Genomic DNA, 27,996 nt, shown 5'->3' on the forward strand with positions numbered 1-27,996 from the left:
CATTCATTCGCATCTCCGTCTTCTGCGGAACCGATACCCGCATGGCTCTCTTACTGTCGTTTGGGCAAATCTGTTCAAATCAATGCATTGTCGATTCCCATCGGGACTTTGTAGGAGGTTTTTATGTTTATTGTTATTTTATTAAATGAATGTAAAATAGTTGAACCCGCTACAGAAGAGCAGCACGAATGAGCGGAGCTGGTGTTCAAAAGAGTTTACGACCAAGGAGGTTGCAGAAGATAGTGTAAGATTAGACATTGTGATTGACGGTGTACGAGCGTGTATTTCAGACGAAACATGTATGGTAAATCTCATTAAAAAGCAAAGTGTCCTCTGTCGTTGTGTTTTTTTTTTTATGCGATTGTCGTCTTTCCGGCTGCACGATTGCTGTCCTGAATGGGAAACTAGTCTCAAATACTGTATAATGTCACATGTCATATAATTTAGATGTAGGAAGTTTTACTGAGAGGGGGGTGGATAAGTGGAACAGCCTCCCAGCAGAAGTGGTAGAGGCTTATACAGCGAGGGGATTTTAATTATTACATAACGGTATTTTAGTGTAGATTTATTGTTTATTGGTGCGTATGGGTTAACTTTCCCACTATGCCTTTACTAGAGATGCCAGCAACACGATGCATAGGAAAGCTTTTTATACTTAATCTGAAGTAGACATTCTGCGACATAACCCCGTTTTACTCCGGTATTCGCAAAGGGGTATAAGGGTTATAATAATTTTATTAAGCAAATTACCCAACTGTTGCTTTAAAGGGAATGTTTCTTTAAATGATACAAAGATTTACCTTTTAGGGGGAAAAAATATATACTTTTCCCATAAGTGTCCAAGTTTAAAGGGTAAGTAATGACGGTTCATATTACTGTTGGCCTGTAGGGTGCGCTGTTGTATTACTGATTTGGCTGGATTTTCCATTCCATTCTTGGGTATTTCAGAAACCCAAATCATCGAATGTTCTAAAAACTGGCGATTCTGGGGTTTATTCACCAAGGGGAGAGTTTGTGATTCATCTCCATTGACTTCACTGTACATTACAAAGCGCTTATCCCATTGAGCTGCTGCACGAAGGCCTTTGCTGGCCCCGTTTAATGTATAGTTAAATCACGTGTTGAATTATACATTGTTCAGGGCCAGATCAGCCTTCTTTCCCGGAGAATCCTGCCAGCGTTGGCCCTCTATAATGAATAGTGAAACCACAACTCTCCTGCAGACTCTCCCTTTAGGGAATAAACCCCTCTGCTATAATTATTTTCTATGGGAAGAGCGGCAGAGGAACCCGAGTCAGGCCGGCGTTCAGCCATGCATACTCGTCTCTGGGAATACTTACAGGGATCCCACCTTCTAATGAAAGCAGTGCCAAAAAGCTGAAAAAGTTAAAATAAAATTTAAAAGAAAACGTAATAGTCCCCCGGTGTCTCATGCGGCTCCGAGGAGATGTCAAAATAATAATAATAATAAATCTACGCATGTGAGATATTGCTGTATTCAGGGGATCTCTAGATTGTAAGCTCTTTCAGCTGGGCCCTCCTCACCTGTTGTCTCTGTAAGCCAAATTGTTATGTTACATACTACTTATGTCCTGTCCACCCATTGTACAGCGCTACGGAATAGGATGGCGCTATATAAAATGATAGATAATAATAATGTAAATTGGGTATTTGTTTAGGAAATTAAGAAAAGTTGTGGTTTTATTTATATTTACAGGGCCGGCCCTACCATGGAGCAGAGTGGGGCAATTGCCCTCTAGCTCGGTCTCGGTGCCGGCTTGTAATGCTGAGCGCCGGAATATGATGTCATTTCCGGCGCTCAGCATTACAAGCCGGCACCGAGGCTGAGCAGGGAGACTCGCCGCAGGACTGCTGAAAGGTAAGTACAAAGGGGGGGTAGGGTAGATAATAGGGAGAGAGCGAGGGAGAGTAAGGGTAGATAATGGGGAGGGAGGGGGAGTAAGGGTAGATAATGGGGAGGGAGGGGAGGCATTATGTCTTGGGCCGGCCCTGTATATTTAACCACTTTTTAAATAGCAGCTCTAACAAATACTGTTTTAAATAAGTAATGCAGCGCTGGCTATGAAGGGGTTAATAGGTTGATGGGGGGGGTATATAATCTGTTTCATATAAGCGGAAAATGTGCGAGCTTCAATTAGTGTCTCGCCTTCCTTTTATATACGTTATTATATAATATATATATATCCCGCTACGAGTGCTTCCTACCCAGTTACCGGTGGCGACAGGGGAGCCTAAACCCAAATCCTAACAAATTCCAGTGTTTGGGGGTCTTCGGAGACCTGAATGAGACAGTGTGCGAGTCCGAGAGGCACAGCAGATACCCCTGCAGAAGGAGTAGATACTTTTTAAATGTCCCCAGAGCCCAGTTTTGGGCCAGGGGCCAGACGGACTGCCCGTAAATCCTGGTTAATATATAAATATATAGATGATCCGTGGACACGGGGCATTTAAACACAGATTTTCATTGGAACAGTTAAAAAAACCCTTCCCTTTGGAATTTTGACTTGTAAATGGGTCGTTTATTGTAAGAAATCCAATTAAATGCAGTTTCTGGAATCCATATTGCCTACTATTAATGTATACTAAATTTACATCCATTTAACAAAAATTGTGAATTACTAATAAAATATTCACTCCGTTAACTTTTGGTAATATTTCCTAGCACGCATCCGGCATCCTCGTCCTGATTGGCTGCTCATTTGGGAAATGGTGAATTACTAATAAAATATTATTATTATTTCTAATTAAATATTCTCGGCCTTTTGCTTTATACGACATAAAATGTATCTACAAATAGTCAGTATGATTCTAAAAACGTCCGCCCGCCAAATCACCTTTTAAATAATTTATCAATCACATGGAAAAAAATACAAAAAAAAAAATAATAAAAAAATACATTGAATGTTGGTCGCATTCCACTGACAGTTTCTTTTAATCATAAGAACATATTAAGTAATTATAATTTTCTATAAATTCATGTATTATAGGTTAATAATTAAATTCCTATTACTTTATAAACTCACGTTAATATTTTGGGCTTTTTAGATATGTGGGATTTTTTAAAATTAAAATGTAAAAAATGTTAAATTTAAATTTTTAAAATTATTTTTATATTTTTTTTTTTTATTGTTTTTTTTAATATCCTACGGTTCTCGGAGGTAAAATGCTGTCCTCTGTGAATGAAATGGTTAATGGAGCAGCTACCTTGCAGCTTTGTCTGTTTGCCTGGAGGGGAATTTATCATATCTGACAAGTTTAGGCAAAAAGTAAAAAAAAAAAAAAAAAAGAAATCCAGCAGCAGCAGCAGCAGCAGAATAAGACAGACCTCCCTGACCCGCCAGGACCCCCAGGCCGGCCTGGAGTGGTCTGCCATCGCCGGAATCCATCCATAACAGACAGAACAAAGATATTTTCATTATTTTGGTTTGCTTTCTACAAAGTGCTGCCAAATGAATCAGAAAAATGGAATTTTATGTATTTGCAAAGTCTGACAAAGATCAGATAAATTATTAGTGATTAATAGCGGCTTTAATGGTAATTCTGGCAGTCGTATTGGCTTTCATCTTGATGATGTATCGAGTGATGACGTTGGATTGCGAAAGCTTTGGGAACGTGCGCGATCGTCTACCCTGCTGTCTCCCAGATTAAGGCAAACCTGACACGAGAACTACATGAAAAAGAATATTTAAAAAATATAATTTTTTTTTTTTTATTTTTTTTTTTATGGTTTCCACCTACAGGGTGCCCCGGTTATTGCTTTGGTACGTGATTTAGACCAAAAAAAAATAGGCTTTTTTTTTTTTTAATGCTGTACTCAATATGTCAGGATAACAGACGACACAATAATAATTCCGGTAAATAAAAAAAAAATATTATAAAATATTTCAGCCTTTGCTTTGGGCACCCTGGGCACTCTTGTGAGCTGCTTCCAAGCCGCTGTTTGTGTAGTTTTAGCAACATTTTTTTTTCTTCTGGAGGTTATTCACTAAAGGGTGAGTTTGCATGTGTGGGGGGAGGGGTGGTTTGAACTCCCTGACATCCCTCTGTATCATGAAGGGTTAACCTCATTGAGCTTCATTAAATCGGTGACATTTTAACATTAAATTAAAGTTGAACTATACATTATGCAGGGTCAGCTCAGCCCTTCATGCATGGGGAAAATTAACCCCTTAAGGGTCCCAGTTAAAATATTGTCGATACACAAAGCGACGATGACATAACAGACCAGATAGAAATAATTCTTTACTTTTATAATAAAACACAAAACTTTTGCGGTATGTCCATAGAAACTTCTATATCTTCTTCTTTTTGGCTTAAAACAGCAATGAGTGTTCACTCGAGTCCCCAAAGAGCAGGGGTCCAACCTGCGAAGCGGCACTCACTGCCGGAGAAGTCACTGTTTGCCATCGGTATGGACCGAAGGGGTTAAAGAGCAACGCTGCTACACCGCGCCACAATCCTAAACACACCAGTCCTTCTATGCTGCCCCCCATGGCCATACAGAGCTCCCTTCCGCACAACCCCATTGTACCGCACTGCGGAATATGATGGCGCTATATCAATAATAATCATCACATCAGTCCCCCAATCAAACCCGACGGTCCCACCTCTGTCCGTACCCCTTGGTCACCCTCACTCCACCTATCCATGCTGTAAACAAAAACTCCAGCAATGTTTCAGGAAAAGGGATTTTGTCTTGGCTCCCATGGGTGTTTCCATCTGAAGAAGAGACTTCTGAGGTCCAGACAGCTTATGAATCATTGCTTCTGTTTTTACATTGGTCCCATTAACGGCATTAAGTTCAACTAAAGACTCCAGAGCGGCCCCCCAGCTATCATTTGGGCAGACGATGCCCTCTCCTTCTTGTCGGTATGGACGAGCACGGACTACCCTTTGCTTGGCTTTCGGGTTGCACCAGATCCTCCACCTATGACCTCATAACAGCTTTGACTCCATCACGGCCTCCCTTTAGTTTTTGGGGTTCAGGGCACACGGTCTATTAAACTCCTGGCCGTGTTCATGGATCCACTTATTGGCCACTGAAAAAAAAACAGCAAAAAAAACATAAAAAGGGGGCAATCAGGGAAGAGCTGGCACCTTCTGATGGGGAGCAGGTAAAGCCAAGTGGCCCTATTGACCCCTTGTCCCCCACATACACACACAAACTAACACACACACAGTTACACATACATGCTCTCATATGCACATTCATGTTAACACACACTCCCTCTCACAGATGCTTACACATACACATTCATGCTCACACATACACATTCATGCTCACACATACACATTCATGCAAACACACTCTATCACACACACTTACACATATACATTCATGCTGACATAGACGTTCATGCTAACACACTTTCCTTCTCACACACGCTTACACATACACATTCATGCTCACACATACACACTCATGCGAAGACACAAGCATTCATACTTAAAAATGTAAAGATCCCATGCACACTAGAGTGTCTCTTTACACAATCTACACTTTTTGTTAAATTTTTATAGTATTTGTTAAACCCACAGATGTATCAGCAGCTGGAACCTTTACGGGCGTCATTTAAGAGTTCTTATCTCTTAAGGTTTGACGTACAGCGCCTGCACCAGTGATGCCTTTACACGTGAGGTTTAATTGTTACGAACCTTTATTGTTCCTTCGTTAAATTCTCCAAACCCGTTTTTTTACACAAAACACTTTTTTTTTGTAAAGAGTTGCTCACAGAAGGATTTGATTTAAAGTAGCATCACAGAGCAGTGAGATTTGCACGGTTTTCTTGCCATCTCACACATCTGGAGCTGGTTACCCCCTAATAACGATCGCGGAAATCTGAAGCCGCCCGAGCGTCTCCTGGAAACCAATCTCATCACAAACAGCCAGCCACAGCTACCCACCCGTGCCGTTAAAGTAAGATTCTTGATACAATGTATCTTTTTAGGTGACCGGTACCTACCCCACTTGTTGCCGATTAGTACGGGGCAGCCGGCATGGAGGGTGTCTTCGTTTCCCTCCCCATTTCTGCGCAGATTCCACCAGAAGAGAGCAGCGTTCTGGGAACACGAGACCACAGCAGTCATAAAAGGCTGGCAGCTGGTGTGAAAATGGGGGGCTGGGGGCATCGCGGGTATAATATCCCCAAGAAGAGTCCTAGATAGTCTCAAAAGCTTGCAATCTATTACACTCCAGTGTCCAGGGACGTTATCACATTGACCAAATTTGCTCAGTTTCTACCACGGTACAGCTCTATACCTTTGTCTCCGCTATATGTCTGTCTAGTTTAGGGTTCAGACCCCCTAAGGCCAGGTCACGGGGTCCTCTATAAACGCAGATAGACCCCGTTAAAGGGACACTCTGCTGATTGCATTCTTTGTTGGTGGGGCATTAGACTGCCCTGTTACCGGCAGAGTGTGGTCTGTCGGCGCAGCCGTGCGCTTTCAGGGTTTCTCCGGATCTCAGGGTCACTGCCGGGAAACTCCAGGTTGCAGAAGCAGCGTTACGGCAACTTTCCCCAACTTTACCCCACCCACTTTCCTTCCCAAAATGGTGTGTGTATCACGACATCAGCGGGACCACCCACCACCTCAGCAGGACCGCCCACCACCGTCAGCAGGACCACCCACTGCCATCAGCAGGACCGCCATCAACTGGACCGCCGTCAGCTGGACCGCCCACCGCCATCAGCTGGACCTTCTACAGAGAGTTCCCAGGTATCCAGATACACAGCGGGACCCCCACCTCAATGATGTCTTCTGGGGGGGGTATAAACTTACCTTTACCACTGGGGTGCTGAAATTGGCATAAATGAAGGCCGTGGAGCCTCCCGCGTCCACCGAGCTCAGCTGAAAAAAAGACACGCGTGAGGGACGCTGTAAAAACAAACATCCTCCCTCCGGGGTTTAGGCTGAAGATACATGCAGGGCCTGATGTCCCCCAGGCATATGCCTACAACACCATTCCTGTACAGGTGGCTTGGGAGAAAAAAGGGGAGTGGCTTGACTGTATCCCCGCCCACCCCGCTATATGCGCCACTGATTGGCCATTACACTAAAGAGCGCATCCCTTTCCCCTCCCACTGCGCCTTTTAAACATTTTTTTACAGGTAAGGCAGCGCCACGGAATCTTCTAGATTCAGGAGCCGTATATCTCTCCCATGCTTGTTTAAAACAGGAAGTTGTGACGGATTTATTTCGGAGGGATACACAGCGCTCACGCGTAGAAATAATTGATAGCGGATAGTATTTGCCGCGCGTGGCTACAGCGCACAGTAAGCGTTGGCCAAGAAGCTCAAAGGGGATTGGCCCACCGAGTTCTTTGGTCATTCCAGGCTCGATGATGTCATAAGCCAGACAGGTTCGATCCACTACACGTTTTCGGCTTCACGGCTCCAAAATCATGACTAAACATTAAACACCAGCGACGACATCATAGGACGGAACCCGGAGGAAACGCACGCGGGACTTACATAGATCATGAAGGTTGCTAAGCGGTTGCCGGTGTTTGTTCTGTACAGGGGGCTCTTCCTTGACTGGAATAAAAAGAAAGGAAAAAGGACCTTATAGATAAATCGGATAAATTAACTGCTCCCCCCCCCCAGCTCGAAGCAGCCAATCAGTGACACTCTCTTTGAAATGAATGGGATCGCTGTCTGCGCATGCACTCTCAGCCATAGCACATGCAAGAAAATGTATCCGGCATGGAAAATAACCTGGGGAGGTGGGAAAAAGGGGCTTATGCAGATGAGGGGGCGGGGTTCTGAATAATTTAAAGGGACCTCTCAGCTATCGTATGCTAAAAGTGCATACGGTGGCTGGAGTGTCCCTTTAATGTTTTTGTCTATGTGGAACAGCACCTTTAATACCTCCCTGTCTGATAGATGAAGTGTTTTACTCACCGTAGCGTGGTCGAAGTGGGGCTCATAGTGCCCACCTATCCCGTAATTGACCACCTGCAGGTGCTCGGCGTACGGGACGCTGACGTTCAAACCCGTCACAGCTGCTATGCGAGTATCTATCCTCCGGATCATCGGGTGCGCGGTGTCCTTCAGCCAGGCGCTAAATCACCGCAAAATAATTGTTACAATCCCTTTACGGTAAGAATATGTAATTCCGTTGTACAGTGCTATGGAATATGATGGCGCTATATAAAACAATAAATCATCAGCAAAGCTTTACAGATCTACATTTACACAGTGATGGCCGGTGAGTGTGACTGAGTGAGGTGTTCTGGGTGATAGGTGTGATGAGAGTGATTAGAAGAGCTTAAAGGTAACGTGATGGCTGGTGAGTGTGACTGAGTGAGGTTTTCTGGGTGATAGGTGTGATGAGAGTGATAAGAAGAGCTTAAAGGTAACGTGATGGCCGGTGAGTGTGACTGAGTGAGGTGTTCTGTGTGATAGGTGTGATGAGAGTGATTAGAAGAGCTTAACGGTAACGTCCCTTCCGTGAGATGGGCAGACTGAGCAGTGAAGACAGAAAAATGGTATGTTATTTGAGCTTATTTAAGATGCATTCCCTATTAGTACATAATAATAAATTACCTTTTACTTATGCGATATTCAGCGGCTGCCTGTTTCTCTCCGGATGCCACCACTGACCGGGCCAGCTGGAAGACACGTGTTAATCAGTCAGTGCTCAGTGCAGCTAAACACCACAGACGAACAGAAATCCAGAGGTCATAATTAAAAACTAAGGGGGTAGTAGGCAAATGGAACAACCTCCCAGCAGAAGTGGTAGAGGGTAATACCGTGAGGGTATTAAACATGCATGGGATAGATGTACGGCTCCTGTATCTAAGACGAGACCAACGACTGATTAAGGTTTGAGTCTTTACAGCAGGAGAAACGGGCGACTAGACGGGGGCCGGATGGGTCACCCAGCCGGACTCTCTGGCTCATGAAAGTCTATGGAGGAATGGACTTCATTAGCATAGCCATAAAGCATCAGAGTGTGTCTGAGCCGGGAAAGTCACCCAAAATATCAAGGAAAAATTATTCTAACACAGTATGACTGTTCCCATGAATGCCCTGAGTTATAGGGGGGGTTCAGTTACATTCCTTTAATTCTATTATTCTAATTCATTATCATAATGACAATAATACAGTTTTTCCCCCCATAAATTCCAGATGCTACATGGCAGCCTGGAGTTATATTATGAATGAAATTATAATAAATAATAATAATTAGCCACATTTACCGATCTAATGTAAACCACTCACCCCAGGAGCCGCAAGCTCTTTAATTGTCTCGGCCTCGAGGTCTCTGATGAAATCATGGAAGAGGACGACGTACGGCTCCAGACTCACGATTTCTTTCTTTGCCGGCTGGAGGATCAGGTGAGGGCTGCCGTTTGTATCATATAAACAGACCATTCTCGGGTTTACATAAAGCTTGGACTGAAATCAAAGTATCGCATATCAGATCGGGGCGAAAAAAAAACCCAACATCTACCCGTCAGGAGTGGTATTGCTTCCCACACTTCTCCAGACTAACCACTGTTCATTGAAACCAAAGCCAATGGTTTGAAGTCCTCCTGGAAGCCGACCATGAAGATGGTCCCGATGGAGGTCTTCATTCTGCGAGGACCCGTAACTCTCTTAATCTATCATGCCGAGGTTCCTTCTTGAACCCTCAACAAACCACCCCAGATCCTCCTCTGCTTTAGGGGCCCCCGACGCAGCTGATTGAGACACCCGCCATCTTGGCCATTCCGTACCTGCTGCCCCAGGGTCTGACACAGCCCTTCATACAGATCCCTCGTCCTCAGGTGGGTGACGTTGGGTCTGGGAATTTTTAATTCTTCCAACTCTGAACGGATCCGACTTTCACCTAAAATCTTTTCGTATTTGGCGACGTTCCGCGCCACCCTTTTGTTTTCCGGATCTGATGAAAAGAAAAAAAAAATGGACGCCCGGCGAGAATATTTAGAAGTAATAGGGGGGGTCTTCACGCGACTAAAACTAATACTTCAGAACATCACAGGGCATCAAAAGCAGGAGCATTGGGCAGCTCTGCACTTGAAAATCAGGACTGTCCTACAAAAACCAGGACACTTGGAAGGTATGGAAGGTTCAGTCCAGACCATGGTTTTGGAACATATCAAAGGTATTATGTATTGAATACCTGCTTGGACACAGGTGATGAGACTTGGTCAAAGCCCAAGAATCTCATCTGTGTGACACATTTTGCTTCATGGCTTTGATTACAGGAGAGCGACCCGCATGCAATCATGGAGCCGTCGGTGACGTACCGTAGAGCAGACACTCCCGGGACAGATCCAGCGCCTGGGAAACATTTCCAGCCTGGAGGAGAAAGCCCACAAAGGGTTAACAGAGTCGGACTCACCGGACTGTATTCCGGAATAAAGCCCCGCATCGCTGGGAGAAATGCAACAATCCACAACTCATTTTTACTCATTCCGTCCCCATTTAACCGTCGGAATATAAATACGTTTTGCTGAGCTACCTATAGAACCTCCGACCTAATTAGTGTAAAAAAAAAAAAGTGCAATAGACGTGATATCTGAAGTCTGAAAACTAGTAAGTGTGGTTTTTTTTTCTTTTACTGGGTACATTTTATTTTCTAATAAAATAACAATTCTAATTATTATTATTTTTAAATAATGCCATATTTTTCCAGTTTTCCAAAGTCTACACACGAAATGATACTAAATCTATACAAATAACATAGATATATATAAAATGCACTGATCCAATCCCCAAGAAAGCGTGATTATATAGTGAGAAATACTTATCACGAAGGGTTAAGAAATGACTAAGGTTGTGTTACAGTGATTGTCACCGTCATCCTCTCTTGGCTGCCGGACGCGACTCTTGCATCAGCGCAGGAAATTATTTCCACCCTAAAAACCTCCAGAGAAGTGTTTTTTTTCCAGCGGGTGGGGAAGAGTCAAATTTATCATCTTATTTATCATCTATATGAGATTCATTATAGTTTATTACCAAATTATTATCCCACAAATGATGGCTTTAATTACATGCCAACTGAGGAGCCCCCTATAGACACTCTGTCCATGTTAATGGACAGTTATCTTCTTGCAGTCCTAAGAGGGGACTCTAGTAACGTCCAGCTTTGATGGTCTAGACCAGGGGTTCTCAAACTGCGGCCCTCCAGCTGCTGCAGGACTACATCTCCCATAATGCTCCTTCAGCTAAGGGGCTGGCTGAGGAGTATGGGAGATGTAGTCCTGCAGCAGCTGGAGGGCCGCAGTTTGAGAACCCCTGGTCTAGGCTGTATATAGACCATCGATGGATGGACGTTACTAGGCCAAGTTGATTAAGGAATTCTAGATTTCTGCTAGAGGGATGTAGGCTATTCTAGATCAGGTCGGTTCTTGTCTGAAGGGAGGTGACAAAGGGGAACCTTCTACATCGAATGTTCCAAGACTTGGTCAAACTGGATTGGCTTTGAGGTTTGGTCAAGGCAGAAGAACCACCTGCAAAGCTTATAAAACCACTGCTTATTTTATCATCTCACCTTGAACCAGCCATTTCATTTTGGATCTCTCAATGACACCAGAAAAAAATGGATGAAATTGGATAAATAATCAAATTAAACAAGTTTTCTTACTTACTTTATAATAAGAAAAGGCCAAGTAGTCAAGAGCGTCCTCTAGGCTGCCCTCGTCCTCGGTAAACCAGCTTCCGTAAGACTGGCGGAACATGCTCACCGCTTCTTCCAGCCATGGTATGGAGTGATAATAGTCCTCCATGTCGTAGGCGACCTGCCCAAAAAATCACAACCATGCTCAGTACGGATGTAAGGTTGGAATCGTTGGTGTCCTTCCCTGAGTTTCCTTGTGATGCACCCATAGATTGGCCTTGGTGGACCTTCGGACGTGTCTACCTTTGCCATCATTTTTGGTTAGCAATCTGAAACCAGAAATATACGGAACAACAAAAAGAGGCATTATGGGGCATGGCATGTTCAGAGGCGGCTACAGAAATAATAGGACCTGAAGAAAGTCTAAAGCAGTTGAATTTATCGACTCTAGAAAAAAAGACCTTGACTGTCTCCAGCGTTCTAGACTCTAGAATGCGCTACAAAGCCCGACGTATTTTAGTAAGAGGTTGACGCTTGCCGATGACAGGGTGGTTTGCGCACCTTGCCGATTTGAAAGCAGTCGTCGGCAGTCATGGCGGACATCGTCGACGGGTTGTAATGAAGGACGAGTCCGGGGCTTGCGCTCCTCTGTAGCTTCCCGTTGGCCAGGCCTTTCACGTTTAGTGAATAGACGTCCTGCAATCTCATTAGCGCTTTGGCTGCTCCTTCTACGTCTTCAAAAATGGGAAGATTTTCCTCCACCTTTTCGTAACCGTCCTTAAGGCCTGCCAAGGAGACACGGTATCAACAAAGGTCCCACACGAACATATATACAGGGCTGCTTACGGTAAATCTGGGGACGTTGTGGTTCCAAGATGGCGCCAGGTTTGCCAAAGTCGGTATGGCCACATCCCAGCATCCAGTTGTAGGTATGTTTCTAATGTGTGCTCTTCCAGTAGCTAAAACCTCCTTGTTCCACCCAAAATACCATTAACCTAATTACGAAGGAGGGCGCCCACGGTAATAGAGCACCGTGTTTGTCCCGTATTGTGTTTGCTCTCTGCCAACATCTCCTGCAACTGTCAACACAACCTCCCTTGGAAGCAAATTCCGCCACTTCACCAAACTTTGAAGGAAACTTTTTAACGCGGATCAAGAAACCTGGGACATCAAAGTCGTCTCTGGAATATATTTGTGAAAAGCCGCCCTACGCCGGGGGTCCAGAAGAGACCCCCAGCTGATTAAATGGAATAGATCGTACAAATACTTGTGAGCTGTTGGCGTTTGCCCCGAGTCTCAGAGTCTTGGGGTGAATGGGCAGATCCTGAAGGTCATACAGCTCCTATCCTACTCTAATTTCGAGATATCTGGGCATCCTGATTGGTGGTTTTCTCACTGCTGTATCACAGCTGCTTGAAGAAAGGTGACATCATCCAGAATATCTTTACTTTCTCATAAAGTCATGGTTTCCAGAAGGTCATTGGAACCATTTGGTTGCCACCATTAGGAAATAGATTTTTTTTGGGGTGGGGGGCAAATATCTTAATAGTCACAGGTTCAGGTGACTTCTAAAGTCCCCCCGGTGAGGACACTTTATATTTCAATGATTCTGAAATGACCAAACAGGCTGTCCTGGCTTCAAGCTCTTAACTAACCCAGTGGCCAAGGGCATTGTAGTCAACAATGGCGGGGAAGATGGACGGCTGTCCGTGTCCTACACACGGCCGCCGCTTCTGTTGGTACCTTTGAGGTTTTCGGAAGTCTCCTGGCTGTGCACCACGTTCCTCCACTCGGACTGAAGCCTCTTCAGTAAGGTGAAGGCGAGAACCGGATCTGTTATGGGCTCCTCGCTTCCCTGGTGAAAGCCCTCGACCTTCTCATGGAACCTGGAAGAGACGCGCAGGATGAGTTCCACGACACATGCATCATGGGAGACGGGGCATTCAGTAAAAGGACTTTATAAGTAAATTACTTGGCTTAGGTAGAAGCTGTAGCTCCAGGTCTGCAGCTTCACCCCTCCTCAGTGGTCCAAGGATTCATGCTACCGATTGGCTACTTGAAGAAGCCAATTGGTGGCAGGAAAGTGGTCCCCTGTACATCTTGTTAGGCTTCCTGCAAAGTTGCTCTTGCTGGGGTAGATTTCGAATGAAGCTACGGGTATTAATTTAACCTTATATTTGCTGAGAATTGCTTCCACGTACCTACTACTATTCCCCCCCACATCCTATAGGTTCGTACGATATCTGGTGTCACTGCATGTATAGACATAATGGAACAAGGTGAGGAGGATATATACGTTTCTTCCTATAAAAAGAAAGGCATCGGGGAGGAAAAAGGGACTGTTACTCATAAACAGTGACACTTGGTATGCATTTCTCCACACCTCTCCCCACCAGTAATAAAATCCCCATTTAGCCCGTAAGGGGTTAACACAACAGTGCAAATATCTGTCACCAACTTGAGAATCCCCACCCTCCTTACATATACCCCCCCCCCCCGGGGGGTATATTTCCACGTGTCACCTGCAGGGCAGCAGCTGCTTCTCAGATGTTCGGTGCCAAATTGTGATCGCAATGTTCTGCTCATCCCTTCTGGCGCTGAAGCTGTTAATACACATAGGTACCACTTCTGCTGGGAGGCTGTTCCACTTACCTACTATCTCAGTAAAGTTAAACGTCCTTCCATCTCAGCCTCGGACCCTCTAGTGTTAGATTCCGCTCTCTTCAAACTAAGTTTAAAATGTTAATCCCATCGGTTATTGCAAACTCTTTTAAGCAGGCGACAGTAAGGGCGTATACCCTGTTGCTGAGAAAAGTCCTAGTAAACTCTGGCCTGTTGGCAGCTATGGTGAAGAGGTTTGCGTGTGATTGGCAGAATCCGACCCACCAGGCCTCCTGGGTGCTTTTAATCCGACTGACAATAATTTCCCGGAATCTTGTAAATGTGACATTTTCAGAGATTACGGATAAATGCTGGTCTTTCATCCATAATTATTTTTTGTTGAAAAATACATTTTTTCCAAAAAAATCTTTTCATGTTTGGCAACACGTTATAGGCAGCGGATAATTTTTTTTGCCGGATATTTTTTTTTTTTTTTAATTAAACTTAAAAAAAAAATGTAAACGCATTGAGAAATATTAGGAAAAATTAAAAAAATTGGTTCCAATTTTTTTTTCCACGTTTTTTTTTCTGGGTAAATGGCGTTCGGATTTACTGCAGATTTTGGCTGAATTCCAAATTGGTTTGAAAAAAAAAACAACTGAACCTTTTTCAAAGTAAGAATTTCTACCCAGGAGACCGATATGGGAGAAAAAGTCGGAGAAGAGAAATTCCCAATTAACCCCTTAGGTTCCTGCTGGAAAATGATCTCATTTAAAGGAGGGCATTCAATCAAATTCACAAATATATATCAATTAAGGGACCCTCCAGGCGTCATATGCACTTTAACGCTGAGTGGTCCCATTTACATGGCAAAATAATGGGGGGGGGTAATTCTGCAGAATCCCCCCATATACCTTCAACCGGCCAATCAGTGACGTGAATCGTTGGGTGCCGGGGAGCTGCAGCTTCTCCCTAGGGGTGAAGGGAAACTGTCCCTTTAATTGGGAATATTTCGGTTACATTCGCACTTAGGCCAGCGCTGTATACAAAGGACTAGTTGTCAGGACTGTCCCGACTGAATCGGGAGGGTTTGCAGCTATGCGCATCTTACACGCTTCCTATCTCTACCGATTCATGCACCAGTTGTAACAAACTTGATCTACAAGCTGAGCGTCCAATCAGGGAGAGGCGATCCAAAATAATTTAAAAAAAAAATCTGCCAATTGCAGGGAAATCACCCAAATCCCCAAATTCCCCCCCAAAATGTATTCTCCTGATGATGTAAGATCACGCATCGTGTACAGGAGGTATAACAGCAGCTATTAATGCAACCCAACCCCCATGATACCCTCCGTTTTGGGATTACTGAGGGTCATGGGAGTTGTAGCCCAGCAAGGATCGGAATGCTGAGTATTTAACCCCCCCCAAAAAAACGAAGACATTAATGAAATCCCACCCCATGTGATAAATAATGCGGAGATGGCTCTGTTAACTCTTCAGTTACCCGCATCTCAATAAAAGTGCTTTGTAGTAGATTTAATTTCATGACATGAACTCCCAGCCAGGACTATATTTGAAAGCTCAGGACAGCCGGCAGCTATGGGCAAGACGATTTTGTTGTTAGGATTTTTGAACGTCATCATCTTCACAGGACAAAAGCGCAAGAAACCGTTTTATATACAATTACATCGATTTCATCATTCTGAAAATATCCGCTCATCCTACGGTGATAACATAAAATCCGTCTATTGTACAACGCTGCGGCGTATGTTGGAGCCTTCAAATAAATCAGCCTAATAAAAGTGTTCCCCACGGCTCACAATGTATCCATTAATGATTATGGACACATAGAACCCGCCGGCAGATCGGCCCCCATTCGGCCCCCGTCTAGTCGCCCGTTTCTCCTGCTGTAAAGACACAAACCTTAATCAGTCGTTGGTCTCGTCTTAGATTCAGGATCTGTATGTCTATCCCATGCGTGTTTAATACCCTCACTGTATTACCCTCTACCACTTCTGCCGGGAGGCTGTTCCACTTATCTACCACCTTCTTTGATTTACCTTCTTAAGTCATTGAGCCTGTAGGTTTCCCGCTGGATGTAGGTCCCCAGATCCCGCAGTAAGACCTTCTCGATGCTGACGGCCTGCTGGATGCTGAGCATGGAGCTGTACATGTCCGCTAAGGAGTGCGCCAACATATCCAGACACAGAAACACCAGGAGCGCTGCTTTTCTGGAGAGATTCATCCCAGACAAACTCTGAGCCCTCTCCTAATCCTCAACAGATGTGCACAAGTCTCCCCGCTCGAAGAAGAGACCCAGACAGTCTCATAAGCTTGCAATCTATTATACTTCAGCCAGCCGATAACAGCTCTTCGTTCTCCGGCTTCTTCTCTGTATCTCCAGTAACCTCTCGGTCTCCGCTCCTACTCGCAGGTAGCGATGCCTTCTACTGCCCACAATCTGAACAATGCAGACCCCAACAGTCTCTTGTACAGGTCTCTGTTTTCCAGACTGCAGACAGCTGCCGGGACCTCTCGGAAAGTGATATAGGTCTCTGTGAAGGGGGGGGGGGGATTTCTCCTCACTTCCAATGCAGAATTAATTTGGCAGTCATGCAAACCTCTGCGGTCTCCCTCCTGGCAGGCAACTACTCTCAGCAGGGTGGTTATTGTGGGATGTCCCTCGGAGGGGGCTGGATGGGAAGTATTTTGCAGACTAATACACTCCATTCATTCATTCATTTCTGCTGAATTGTATTGTTCTCAAAATCCTCCAAACTGTCCCAGCGAACAAAGAAATTCTTCTTTCTATTTTAATTTTTTTTGACATTTTTTTTAAAGGGTATCTGCTGTAGTTTATATATATATATATATATATATATATATATATATATATATATATATGTCATTTTGTCATTTTCTGATTAAAAAAACCACACTGATTTGTTATCATGCTGTCTATGGGAAAAAATAGAATAGCTCAGTCTTAATCACTCAGATAGTATATTCTGACCAATTAAGGTCTGTGGTGGAAGGGACTTTGTTAGGATAAAGCATTGCCATCAGCTGGGGGGGGGGAATTACCCTCTCCCAGACAGCCCCACTAATTAAGAATGCAAATTAAAGTAATTCAATATTTATCCTTTTAAAATGATAAATAAATAACAGATGGAACTGAGGTAGAAGCTGCAGCTTCCCACCTCATCCATGGTCCAATTATTTTCTTAAATCAATAGGATCCCTTTAAACGCATGTGCACGGGGGTCTCAATGGACCCCCTTTACAACCCCTCAATGTATTCACAAGGGAGGGACCACAGGGAGGGCTATCAGGCATTAAAGTGCATTTGATGGCTGGAGAGTCCCTTTAATGGAATATTTTGTTTTCAAACATTGTTATGAAAAACAAGAAATAAAAAAAGTAAATAAAAAGAAATAAATAAGTAAATAAAAACCGTTTCTTTTGGCGTAGTTACCTGAACATTAGATACGGGATTTTTTGAATGCATTTTCAATATAATAAACTAGATTGTAAGCTCACAAGAACACGGCCCTCTTCTCCTTTTCTACCTGTTTGTTATTATGGGAGATTTTACATTATTTCACTGACGCTACAGCGCTACGGAATCTGCAGGCGCTACACAAATAAATATAATGTAAAGAAAATTGAGAGATTGGGTTTGGTGCCACCTAGTGGTAAACAAGGGAAACGCACTTCTGTAAAGTTACTGCAGGTACCTGATTACGATAATTCATATAGCGCCGGCAGATTCCGTGGCGCTGCTACCAAAGGGGACAGTAACAATATTTAACAATTAAATTGGACAATATATGGAATCGACACACATTAGTACATAGATACTGATAATGTTTAGCCACGTCCAGGACACCACTGTGCATAGGGGATACCAGCACCTGCCAAACTTCATTAAATAAAAATACCCTTTAAATATGCTGAAAATTCTTAATGACATTTTATACTTTATATTTTTGATTTCTTCTTTTAAAGGCGTCGCTCGGCTCATCCTGCTAAATTTAACACTTTTTTTGCAACATTTATCTGTAAATGTAGCAGGAGCAACATGATTCCTAGCGCTGGTCAATGTCCAAATCCTCCCCAAAAAATAACTCTTTAAAAATGTAACATATTGTTTTATTCATAACTTTTTTTAAGGAAATGCTTAATTGTCAAGTAATACAGAAAGTTTTTCTCTGAATGTGTAATTTTGGTTAACACTTCTCTTAAATTATAATAATTATTAATTGTTAAAAATAATATTAATAATAATAATAATAATAATAATAATTTATTATTAAAAATTCAGAGAGTAATTAATTTTTTGGTCTTATTTTTTTTTTTTTTACTAAAAATTAAATTGCTCAGAGATTTTCATTTTCTAGCTATTTCTTCAAGTGTTACAGATATTTTCCAGAACTGACATGATGTCACCCCTGGAAAATAAAAATAATAAAAAGGCAGCCACAGGATATAAGCTGTTTGGAAAACTTTTAATAATAGGGTTCAGAAATTTGCTGCCTTTACATTTTTGCCATCATGGATTTTATTCCTTAACGAGATGCACATTTTGGCAAGTAAATGAAAATATTCTCTTAGCCCACATAGACAAATGGAAAATCAAATTCATGGCCAATCTTTAGCACATGCGCAGTCCAGAAACTCTTTTTTTTTTTTAAATACATTTTCTGAACAATATATAGGAATTACAACATTGTCTTAATGAATAAATAATAAATAAGAAGCAGTATCAAAGAGAGGAATGAAATCCAAAAAATAATTGTGTTGATTATCCATATAAACCCCCCCCCCACTTTTTTCCCCAATTAAAATAAAATACAAAGTCAGGAGAATAATTTCCCTTAAAAAACATAAAAACTAAAAAAAGATCAAGGGTCGGGCTTTATCTCCCTGTACAGCACCACAGAGTATGATGGTGCTATAATTAATTAATTAATAATAATAATAATAATAATGGAAATATTTTGTCATGATGAAATTGAGGCTAATCTGAGCTGAAAAAAAGTGGAGAAAAAACTTGGGTAAGTGGGTAAGCCGGTTGGATGAGCCAAGCAGGACCCTGGCCTCAGTTTGTTGATCTGCACTAAAAACTAAGCGGGACTTACCTGCAAGATAGAGAAACTTTCCAACATGGGGAGGACCAGTACTTTAGGAAGAAGAGGAGTTTGAGCCAACTTGGCTCTGGCTTGAACTATAGTCCACTCTTGTTGAGCCTTTCTGGGCCCTGCTATACATTGGTTCAGACATTGGTTTAGACATAGTAAAATATATTTTTATGGCAGATAGTCTGCTGGGAGGCTGTTCCACTTATCTACCACCCTGTGAGTAAAGTAAAACTTCCTTCCATTCCATCTCAGCCTCTGAGCCTCTGGCGTTAGATTCCGGTCTCTTGTTGTAACTTTTCTCCTCCTTTGACATAAACTTCTCTCCTGTACTTTGTTAAATCCCTTTATGTATTTAAATGTTTCTCTTCATCCACTGTTTGTCTTCTGACCCCCAAACCGAGACGGTTTTCCACCAACTTTCATGAATCGTTAAATGATTAAGCCCTGCTCTTGTATCCAATAAACTTATTCCTGTTGTAAAATAGTGTCCTGTTTTCCTGTGGTTTCCACTTCTAAACCTGTCAGCGCTGTCTCTTAATTTGTCCCCTCTGCACATAGAGCAGGAGCTTTAGAAAAATGACAGGACTCTATTGCTAAGCAGCTCAAGTATCTCAATCAACATTTTGATTCAGTTATTAAGTAGCAGGGAGCAATTAGCAAAGAAAAAAGAGAGCCAGGTTTATTTTACTTCTCTTTTCAGGATGCAGGAATTACCTGGGATATTTTATGTTCCACCTTAGGTGGAACAGCACCTTTAAATAGGTGTGTAGTGTCATACTGACACCTAGTGGCCATTAGCGATAATAACCTTTTTTTTTTTTTACTATGCAATCAGAATATTCACAGTCTATGTAGGTTGCATTATTATTATTATTATTATTATTATTATTATTATTATTTTATTTTTTTTAATTGATTTATATATTGCACCATTATATTCTGTAGCATTGTGCAATGGATAAACCGGGCATAACAATTTGAATTATAGAAACAACAGATAATATGTCCCTGCTCAAAAGAGCTAACAATCTAGATTGAATTAAAGTTTAAATTGCAAACTTCTGGTGCTTAGATTAATAAATCTTGCAGTCTGCTAAGAAAATTCACTTTATAGAAAGCCTGGATCTTATTAGCCACATCTGTGTGTTCTGCAAGTCAAGGTGAGATAACACTGAGTGTATAGTGATATAAGAAATCAATACAGGAAACATAGATGTATATGTTTTAGCCTAAAAGAGAAAAAGAACCTTTAGTTAATTGAAACCTTTTACTGGGCCAGTATAGAAAAATATGTAAAGTGTTTGAGACCTCAGAAGTCTCTTCTTCATCACATGGGTTGTGAGTTTCTGATGTTTCCTGTTCTGGAGATAAATTATATTTCTAAAACACCTTATTTTTCTTCTTTCTTTCTTTCTTTCTTTCTTTCTTTCTTTCTTTCTTTCCTTTTTATTCAATGACGCTCTTGGAGAACATTTTAATTGAGATATCTAGGATGTTAGGCAATAAAACTTAGCAGAACTTTTATTTCATTATTTCCTCTGTAGGTTAAATCACATAAAAAAAACAAAAAAGTTTTATGGTAACAACTTATTGTTTTATGTTAACTGACAAGAATTATCTGAATAATTCTGTCTGAAGCTACATTTTTTACAATGAAATAATTATTTTTTCAGCATTCATCAGTAAGTGGAACAGCACCTTTAAATGTCATTAACTCCTTCATGCTTAGGGATGGAATATTATGTCCCTGGGGGCATAAGGGATTTTGGATGAGCCTGGTGCCTCCCCCTATCTGTAGCTCATAGAAACAATGTAACAGTGCTTGAGTTGAGAACTGTTACATTGTAAAGCGGTTTAAATGCCTGTAACGGGCTTGAATCTTATAAATATAAATGAAGCATTACATTATATCCCTTTATTTCATTGCAAAGTTGTAGAGGCTAATGGAGTGAGGGGATTTAAACATGCGCGGGGCAGACATATGGCTCTTGAATCTAAGACGAGACCAACGACTGATTAAGGTTTGAGTCGTTACAGCAGGAGAAACGGGCGACTAGCCGGGGGCCGGATGGGGCCGATCTGCCGGCAGATTCTATGCTTCTGCCTGGTGTTTGGTGCTTCATTAAAAAAAAATCCCTCAAAATGTAGGTTCTGGTAAAATGTTTAATTCTATAGTGTTTAGTTTTAAGTATTCTTTGAATTACACCCATTGTTGGCCAGAACACAGAAACGCCTTGAAATAAAAGCATAGCGTTTTCTGATCATAGCGGTAACCATTAAGGTACAGATCTTACTCTTTCAAATACCATCCCCCCTACACCCATCATATTTCATTTCCCCTCCTTAGGATTAAAGATATCTTAACACTCCTCCTAGCACTCTCAGCCAGCATCCTAATCAAACCATCTGACAACCAACAACCTCTGCTGATCATCCGGACCCAAACAAATCATCCCCATCGAAGCCGTTCCTCCCTTACTGTTTCACTTCCTCCTCAACCTCCGACTAGATTGTAAGCTCCCGGGACCAGGGCCCTCTTCTCCCTTTGTACCAGGTTGTTATTGTTTGCTACAACGCTACGGAATCTGCTGGCGCTATATAAATACATGTAATGAGTTCTAATGAATACAATGCAAGTTCTTCTGTTTCCGCCCCACTCCTGATAAACATTATCGGCCACCCGGCACATTAATATGGGGTATTTTAAATGAAACGCACAAAGACTTTATGTGAAATTTTTTTTTTAATTATTCCTGGGAACTGTCAGGGTTTTGCGCCCCCCCCCCCCGAGTCTCATGGGTTTTCACCCCAGTCTCAGACTCTCAAATGAATGGGGCAGATTCCCAGGGCCTGGAGCCGACTCCTTCATAGTATCCTCCGATTTAATGATATCTCAGCCTCCCCATTGGTACTTTCCTCACTGATATATCACAGCTGGAATCCCTGCTTGAATACAGGTGACTTCAGTCATAGCTTTAACGGAATATTGCTAAAGGGCTATTAGAAGGTATCAGGTTTATGGTCCAGTTCCTTGAGACGTACTGTGTACTGTACATGTCACTCCTATATTAGCAGATGTCTACCAGCTTCAATGCAACATTGTATCATTCTTATATACAGTGTAGCTATAGGTACTGTATTCCCTGGTGTTGCCATATCAGCATTTTTCCCCAGATATTCCCCAGCATAAACAGCTGTGCGCAGCCGCACTGCACTGAGAGTGAGCGGCAAACCAGGAGAGGATGAAGAGAGGGGGGGTCTGATGTGCAAAACGAGGGGGGGTCTGATGGTAGATATGTGTGTGTGCATATACAAATGGTGAGGCATGTATATGGGCAATGTTTATGAATGTGTATGGGCACTTGGGCAGGCATATGTGTGTGTGTATAGGGCAGGTGTGTATATGTGCGTGTATGGGCATGCGCATATAAGGGCAGTGTATGTGCATACGTGTGTATGGGCAGTGTATTTGTGTACGTCTGTATGGGCAGTGTATATGTGTACGTCTGTATGGGCAGTGTATATGTGTACGTCTGTATGGGCAGTGTATTTGTGTACGTCTGTATGGGCAGTGTATTTGTGTACGTCTGTATGGGCAGTGTATTTGTGTACGTCTGTATGGGCAGTGTATTTGTGTACGTCTGTATGGGCAGTGTATTTGTGTACGTCTGTATGGGCAGTGTATATGTGTACGTCTGTATGGGCAGTGTATATGTGTACGTCTGTATGGGCAGTGTATATGTGTACGTCTGTATGGGCAGTGTATATGTGTACGTCTGTATGGGCAGTGTATATGTGTACGTCTGTATGGGCAGTGTATATGTGTACGTCTGTATGGGCAGTGTATATGTGTACGTCTGTATGGGCAGTGTATATGTGTGTATATAAGGAGTGTATTTGTCTTATAGTGTATACGTCTGTGTAAGTATGTGCAAGGGCAGTGTATATTTATGGGGAGGCGTGTGTGTGTGAGCAGTTTATGTATGTTTGGGCAGGCGTGTATAAGGGTAGTGCATATGTGTGAGTACTGGCAAGTGTGTATGTGCAGGCAATTGCAGCGTATATGTGTGTTTTTGTGGGCAGGCATGCGTAAGAGCAGTGCATATGTGTGTGTATGAGCAGCCATGTCATACTTAAAGGAAAGAGAATGATTCCCTGTAACACATGTTTAACTCAGGGGCACCTAGGGTTAAATCCGGGCCTATTTCTGGTTAGAATGAGTGTGTGTGTCACTGTATGTAGCATTTGGACACAAGAGAATATTGCGGGGTGCTACTTGGTCTAGGGCATCACTAATACAAAGCGCCACGTGTTAAATCTAGGGGTAGGCAGAGTAGGTGAAGGATGTGTTTGAATGTGTGTCTGGGTGTGATAGCGTATGTTTGTGGGTATGTTATTGTGCACATCTGTTTTTGTGGGTATGTTAGTATGTTTCCAGGTGTGTTATGGTGGGCATGTGTCTAGGTATATTAGGGTGGGATTGTTTTGGGGTGTATTATTGTGTGTGTGTGTGTGTTTGTTAGTGTGTGCATGTGTATGTATGTTATTCAAGTGTTTAAGCGTGTGGATATGTTCCTGTGTGCATGACGTGTTAGGAGTCTTAGATTGTTCCTTCAGTACATCATAGTAGTCTCTGTGGCCGTGTCCAGTGGGGTCCATCTGTGGTTGTAAGATTTTTCTTTTTTTGTGAGTTTCTGTGGGAATTTTCTCCCATTCATCCAGTAGAACGTTTTATGAGCTGAAGGTGATATACCAAGACATTTTGGACAACACTATGCTTCTAACTTTGTGGGAACAGTATTGGGGACGGTCCTTTTCTAGTCCATCATGACTGTGCCCCAGTGTACAAAACAAGGTCCATAAAGGCATGGTTTGCAAAAATTCCCCACAGAAACTCTCCAAAATCTTGTGGAAGTCGTTCCCAGAAGAGTGGAAGCCGTTATAGCTGCAAAGGGGGACCAACTACATATTAATGTCTATGTATTTAGAATGCAATGTGATAAAAGTCCCTGTTGGTGAAATGGTCAGGTGTACCCTACCAGTAAAAATGCTATCCCCCCCCCCAGATTTTTAGGGGTTCCTACGCCCATGAAAATGGCCCCTTATATGTTAACCTTATTCCCTAGTATAACTAGATCATTCATAATAGATGTCAAAGGTCTACTAAATGAAGGGCCCTACAGTACTATAGACAACCTCTTTAAGAAAAATACAGCATGGGGGGGTCATAACTTATGAACAATGAGGTATACAGGTCATGGTCCTTCCTCTCCAAACCTCAGTAAGGTCTCTGTGAAGCCATAATGTTCCAGACATGATATTAAAGCTTTCTTGGGTAGAACGTCTTCATGTGCTTGCGCAGCAATTCGTCTCGTATCCCGTAGATGACGGGGCTCAGGAACCTTGGGAGGCAAGTTAAGGTGAAGAATTTGGCCAACGGCACAAACTCGGCATCTTGTTTGGGGTACTGTTCCATGAGTAGGTACAACAGCGAGGTCATGTACAACAGGAGCTGGAAAGCGTGGAGCATGACGGTCCTGCTGGCCTTCACAGCAGAAGACTTGTTTGAAGTCATTTGCCGAGCGACCTTCATGACCTTGATGTACGTGTACAGGATGACGAGTCCCACAAGAGCGAAGTTAAAGAGGAAGGCGACGGATCTTATGATGATTTGCATGGGATTCAGTACTAGAACCTCTTGGGTGCAAAGCACGCTGATTGAGAAGAAGTTCTTGAGCGAGGAACCCATGACGAACATCTCAGCAACGTTTGGAATGAACCCCAAACTCCAGACCACCCCAATGGCGGCATAAGCTCTTTGGCACGTGCACAGCTCCGCGTGTCGTAACGGGAGACAAATGGCTACGTAGCGTTCCAAAGACATCACTGCCAGGTTATAAGGAGTGTTCCGGAACGTAGACGAGGACAGTTCGTACAACCAGAAGCACAGAGGTCCCGGCACATACAACACGTGCACGTTGGTCATGAACAGAATAATTCCCAACCCAAGGTACAAGGTGTCGTTGACCAACATGTGGGCAAAGAGGATGTATCGAGCGTTCTCCCGGATCTGCGCCGTGGTGAAGAAGGCGCTCAGTATGACCAAAATGAAGTAGAGGAAGAAGAAGAAGCAGAGAAACATTACCACCATGAGAGCCGTTTTGATGTGAGTGGACGTTTTGTTGTCCTGGATGGACGATGGAGTTCCGTTGGCGTAAAACGCGGTGGAATTTGCCATCGCAGGGGCCAATCGAGGCTCTTCGTTCTTCAGGAACCCAAATTATGGGGGAGGAAAAAAGACCGTGGTTATTGCGAGCGGAGACATTTTTGGACGTAATGGTTTTGGCAAAAACAGGAACTACTGAGACAAACCGGAAAAATATTATTAAAGGAACCCAACCCATATATATAAAAAATGCTTTAGAAATATGCCATTTGCCTCCATGCTCCCTGCATAATGAATATATATATATATATATATATAAAAAAATATATATTATTATTATTTATTGTTTTATATAGCGCCATCATATTCCGTAGCGCTGTACAATGGGTAGACAGGACATAATAAGTAGTATGTAACATAACAGAAACAGGTGATATACATGGGTTCTAAATTCCATAGCTTTTACGGTAATATTATGTTAGAATATTGACGATTTACTGCTCCTTTACATTTTTATATTGGGGCATAAAGCATGTATTGGGGTCTCCATAATAATAAAGTTTATCTGCTTGGAACAAGGGTAGTAAACATGTAGACCACGAGCTTTAATCATGGCTGTATGTTTTTTAATGATCCTTCAGTCTGAAGAAGAGACCTCTGAGGTACCAAAAGGCAATGTAGCTTTATAGTTTTTCTTTGTTTTTTATCCACTTCAACTAAACCCTCTATTTTCTCTCCCAGGCTCATGCAGCCCTGAATTGGGACAAATTGTGGCATAGTGGGGCATGCAGCCTGGTCAAGAACCGATTCTATAATTTTGGGACAGTTGGCAGATATGACTATGTTTGGCAGGTTGTAAACTTTAATTGATCATTTTCCTTTATATTAAAAAAACAACTGCCTGTAAAATACATAATATTCACAATACCCAAAGAAAAAAGAACTTCCACGAGACTAAACATGAATTTTTTACATTTTTTATTTTTATTATTTATTATTGATATTATTATAATTATTATTATTATTATTGAAACAAAAAGATTATAAAACCACCTGTCACGTGATATTGTGCAGAAAGTAAATAATTATAATAAGTCAAATACTTCCCAATACGGTACTGCCGCGGCCCAACCAATACTCCTCAAAATTGAAATTCAGCAATATTGGGGCGCATGTACATAAAAGGAAAAAAAGAACAGACTACAATAATGTGATAGAGTCCAAAGAATGTATCTCGGTGGTGATATCAATGAAAATGCACCAAACGCTGATGTACAAAAGGCTCTTCAAATTTCAAAAAGCACGTTTCTTTAATGTCTTCATATAAAATCTACAATTACGGTATTAAATGATATTATTATTTTAAATAATACTATTCTTATTATTACTATTATTTTTAGATATTATTATTATTATTATTATTATTTTAAATAATACTATTCCTATAATTACTATTATTAATATTATTATTAAATATTATTATTATTAAATTATGTTATTATTATTATTTGAAATAATACTATTATTATTATTTTTATTGTTATTACATATTATTATTATTTTTAAATGATAATATTATTATTATTACGTTATTATTATTATTTTTTATAATACTATTCCTATTATTATTATTATTATTTTTAAATGATAATATTATTTATTATTACATGTTATTATTTTAAATAATACTATTCCTATTATTACTATTATTATTATTTTTAAATGTTATTATTATTATTAAATTATGTTATTATTATTATTATTATTTTAAATAATACTATTCCTATTATTACTATTATTATTATTATTTTTAAATGATATTACTTTCTAAAATGATATTTTTATTAGTATTATTATCTTTTATTTCTATAGCACCGAACCTGATACATTAGGGAAAGAGAGCTCGGCTCACAAGTTTACAGTCTAGAGCTTTAGCAGATCAGTCATTTTATTCTTTCCTTTAAAGATTCATTCACATGAAAATGACATAGATTTTTTTTATTGTTTTCTCTAAAATATAACAACATGAAATAAGATGTATTGTTAGCATGTTTTACTTTGCCGAGAGGGAGGGTAGATAAGTGGAACAGACTCCCAGCAGAAGTGGTAGAGGGTAATACAGTGAGGGGATTTAAAAATGCATAGGATAGACATACGGCTCCCCAATCTAAGACAAAACCGACGACTGATTAAGGTTTGAGTCTTTACAGCAGGAGAAACGGGCGACTAGACGGGGGCCGGATGGGGCCGATCTCCCGGCTGACTCTCTGCCTGTACAAAAAAAGACCTTCTTAAAAAGTAGATTTTCACATTTAAGGGAAATAGAAATTAACCTAAATCCGACGTATATTTCCATTACAAATGCAATGCAATCAGACCTTCAGAAATGTTATAAAATATACGCCATAGATTGCAAGCTCTTGTGTCCAACTCACCTCCCATATTTTTACATTTATTTTAGAATTTCTACAACACCATGGCGTACGCTGGCGAACGACA

The 27,996-nt window shown here is 41.7% G+C and overlaps 2 protein-coding genes across 2 annotated transcripts; both read right to left on the reverse strand.

Moving 5' to 3' along the window:
• Positions 1-4,989: 4,989 nt before the first annotated feature.
• On the reverse strand, positions 4,990-16,387 carry LOC149281190 (prolyl 4-hydroxylase subunit alpha-3-like). Its single transcript, XM_089499541.1, has 13 exons — positions 16,251-16,387; positions 13,333-13,475; positions 12,151-12,374; positions 11,621-11,770; positions 10,277-10,328; positions 9,743-9,909; positions 9,246-9,422; positions 8,568-8,632; positions 7,923-8,082; positions 7,494-7,556; positions 6,802-6,870; positions 5,985-6,081; positions 4,990-5,060 (listed from the first exon to the last, which is right to left on the reverse strand). Exons 1-13 carry the CDS (start codon positions 16,385-16,387, stop codon positions 4,990-4,992), a joined length of 1,575 nt encoding a protein of 524 aa, XP_089355667.1.
• Positions 16,388-24,651: 8,264 nt separating this feature from the next.
• LOC149281191 (odorant receptor 131-2-like) lies at positions 24,652-25,569 on the reverse strand. The gene has a single exon (XM_089499542.1). The coding sequence runs from the start codon at positions 25,567-25,569 to the stop codon at positions 24,652-24,654; it is 918 nt and encodes a 305-aa protein (XP_089355668.1).
• Positions 25,570-27,996: the final 2,427 nt, after the last annotated feature.

Source organism: Sceloporus occidentalis, unplaced genomic scaffold (assembly GCF_023333645.1).
Source record: "Sceloporus occidentalis isolate IW3139 unplaced genomic scaffold, rSceOcc1.0.p SCAF_137, whole genome shotgun sequence".
NCBI lineage: Eukaryota > Metazoa > Chordata > Lepidosauria > Squamata > Phrynosomatidae > Sceloporus > Sceloporus occidentalis.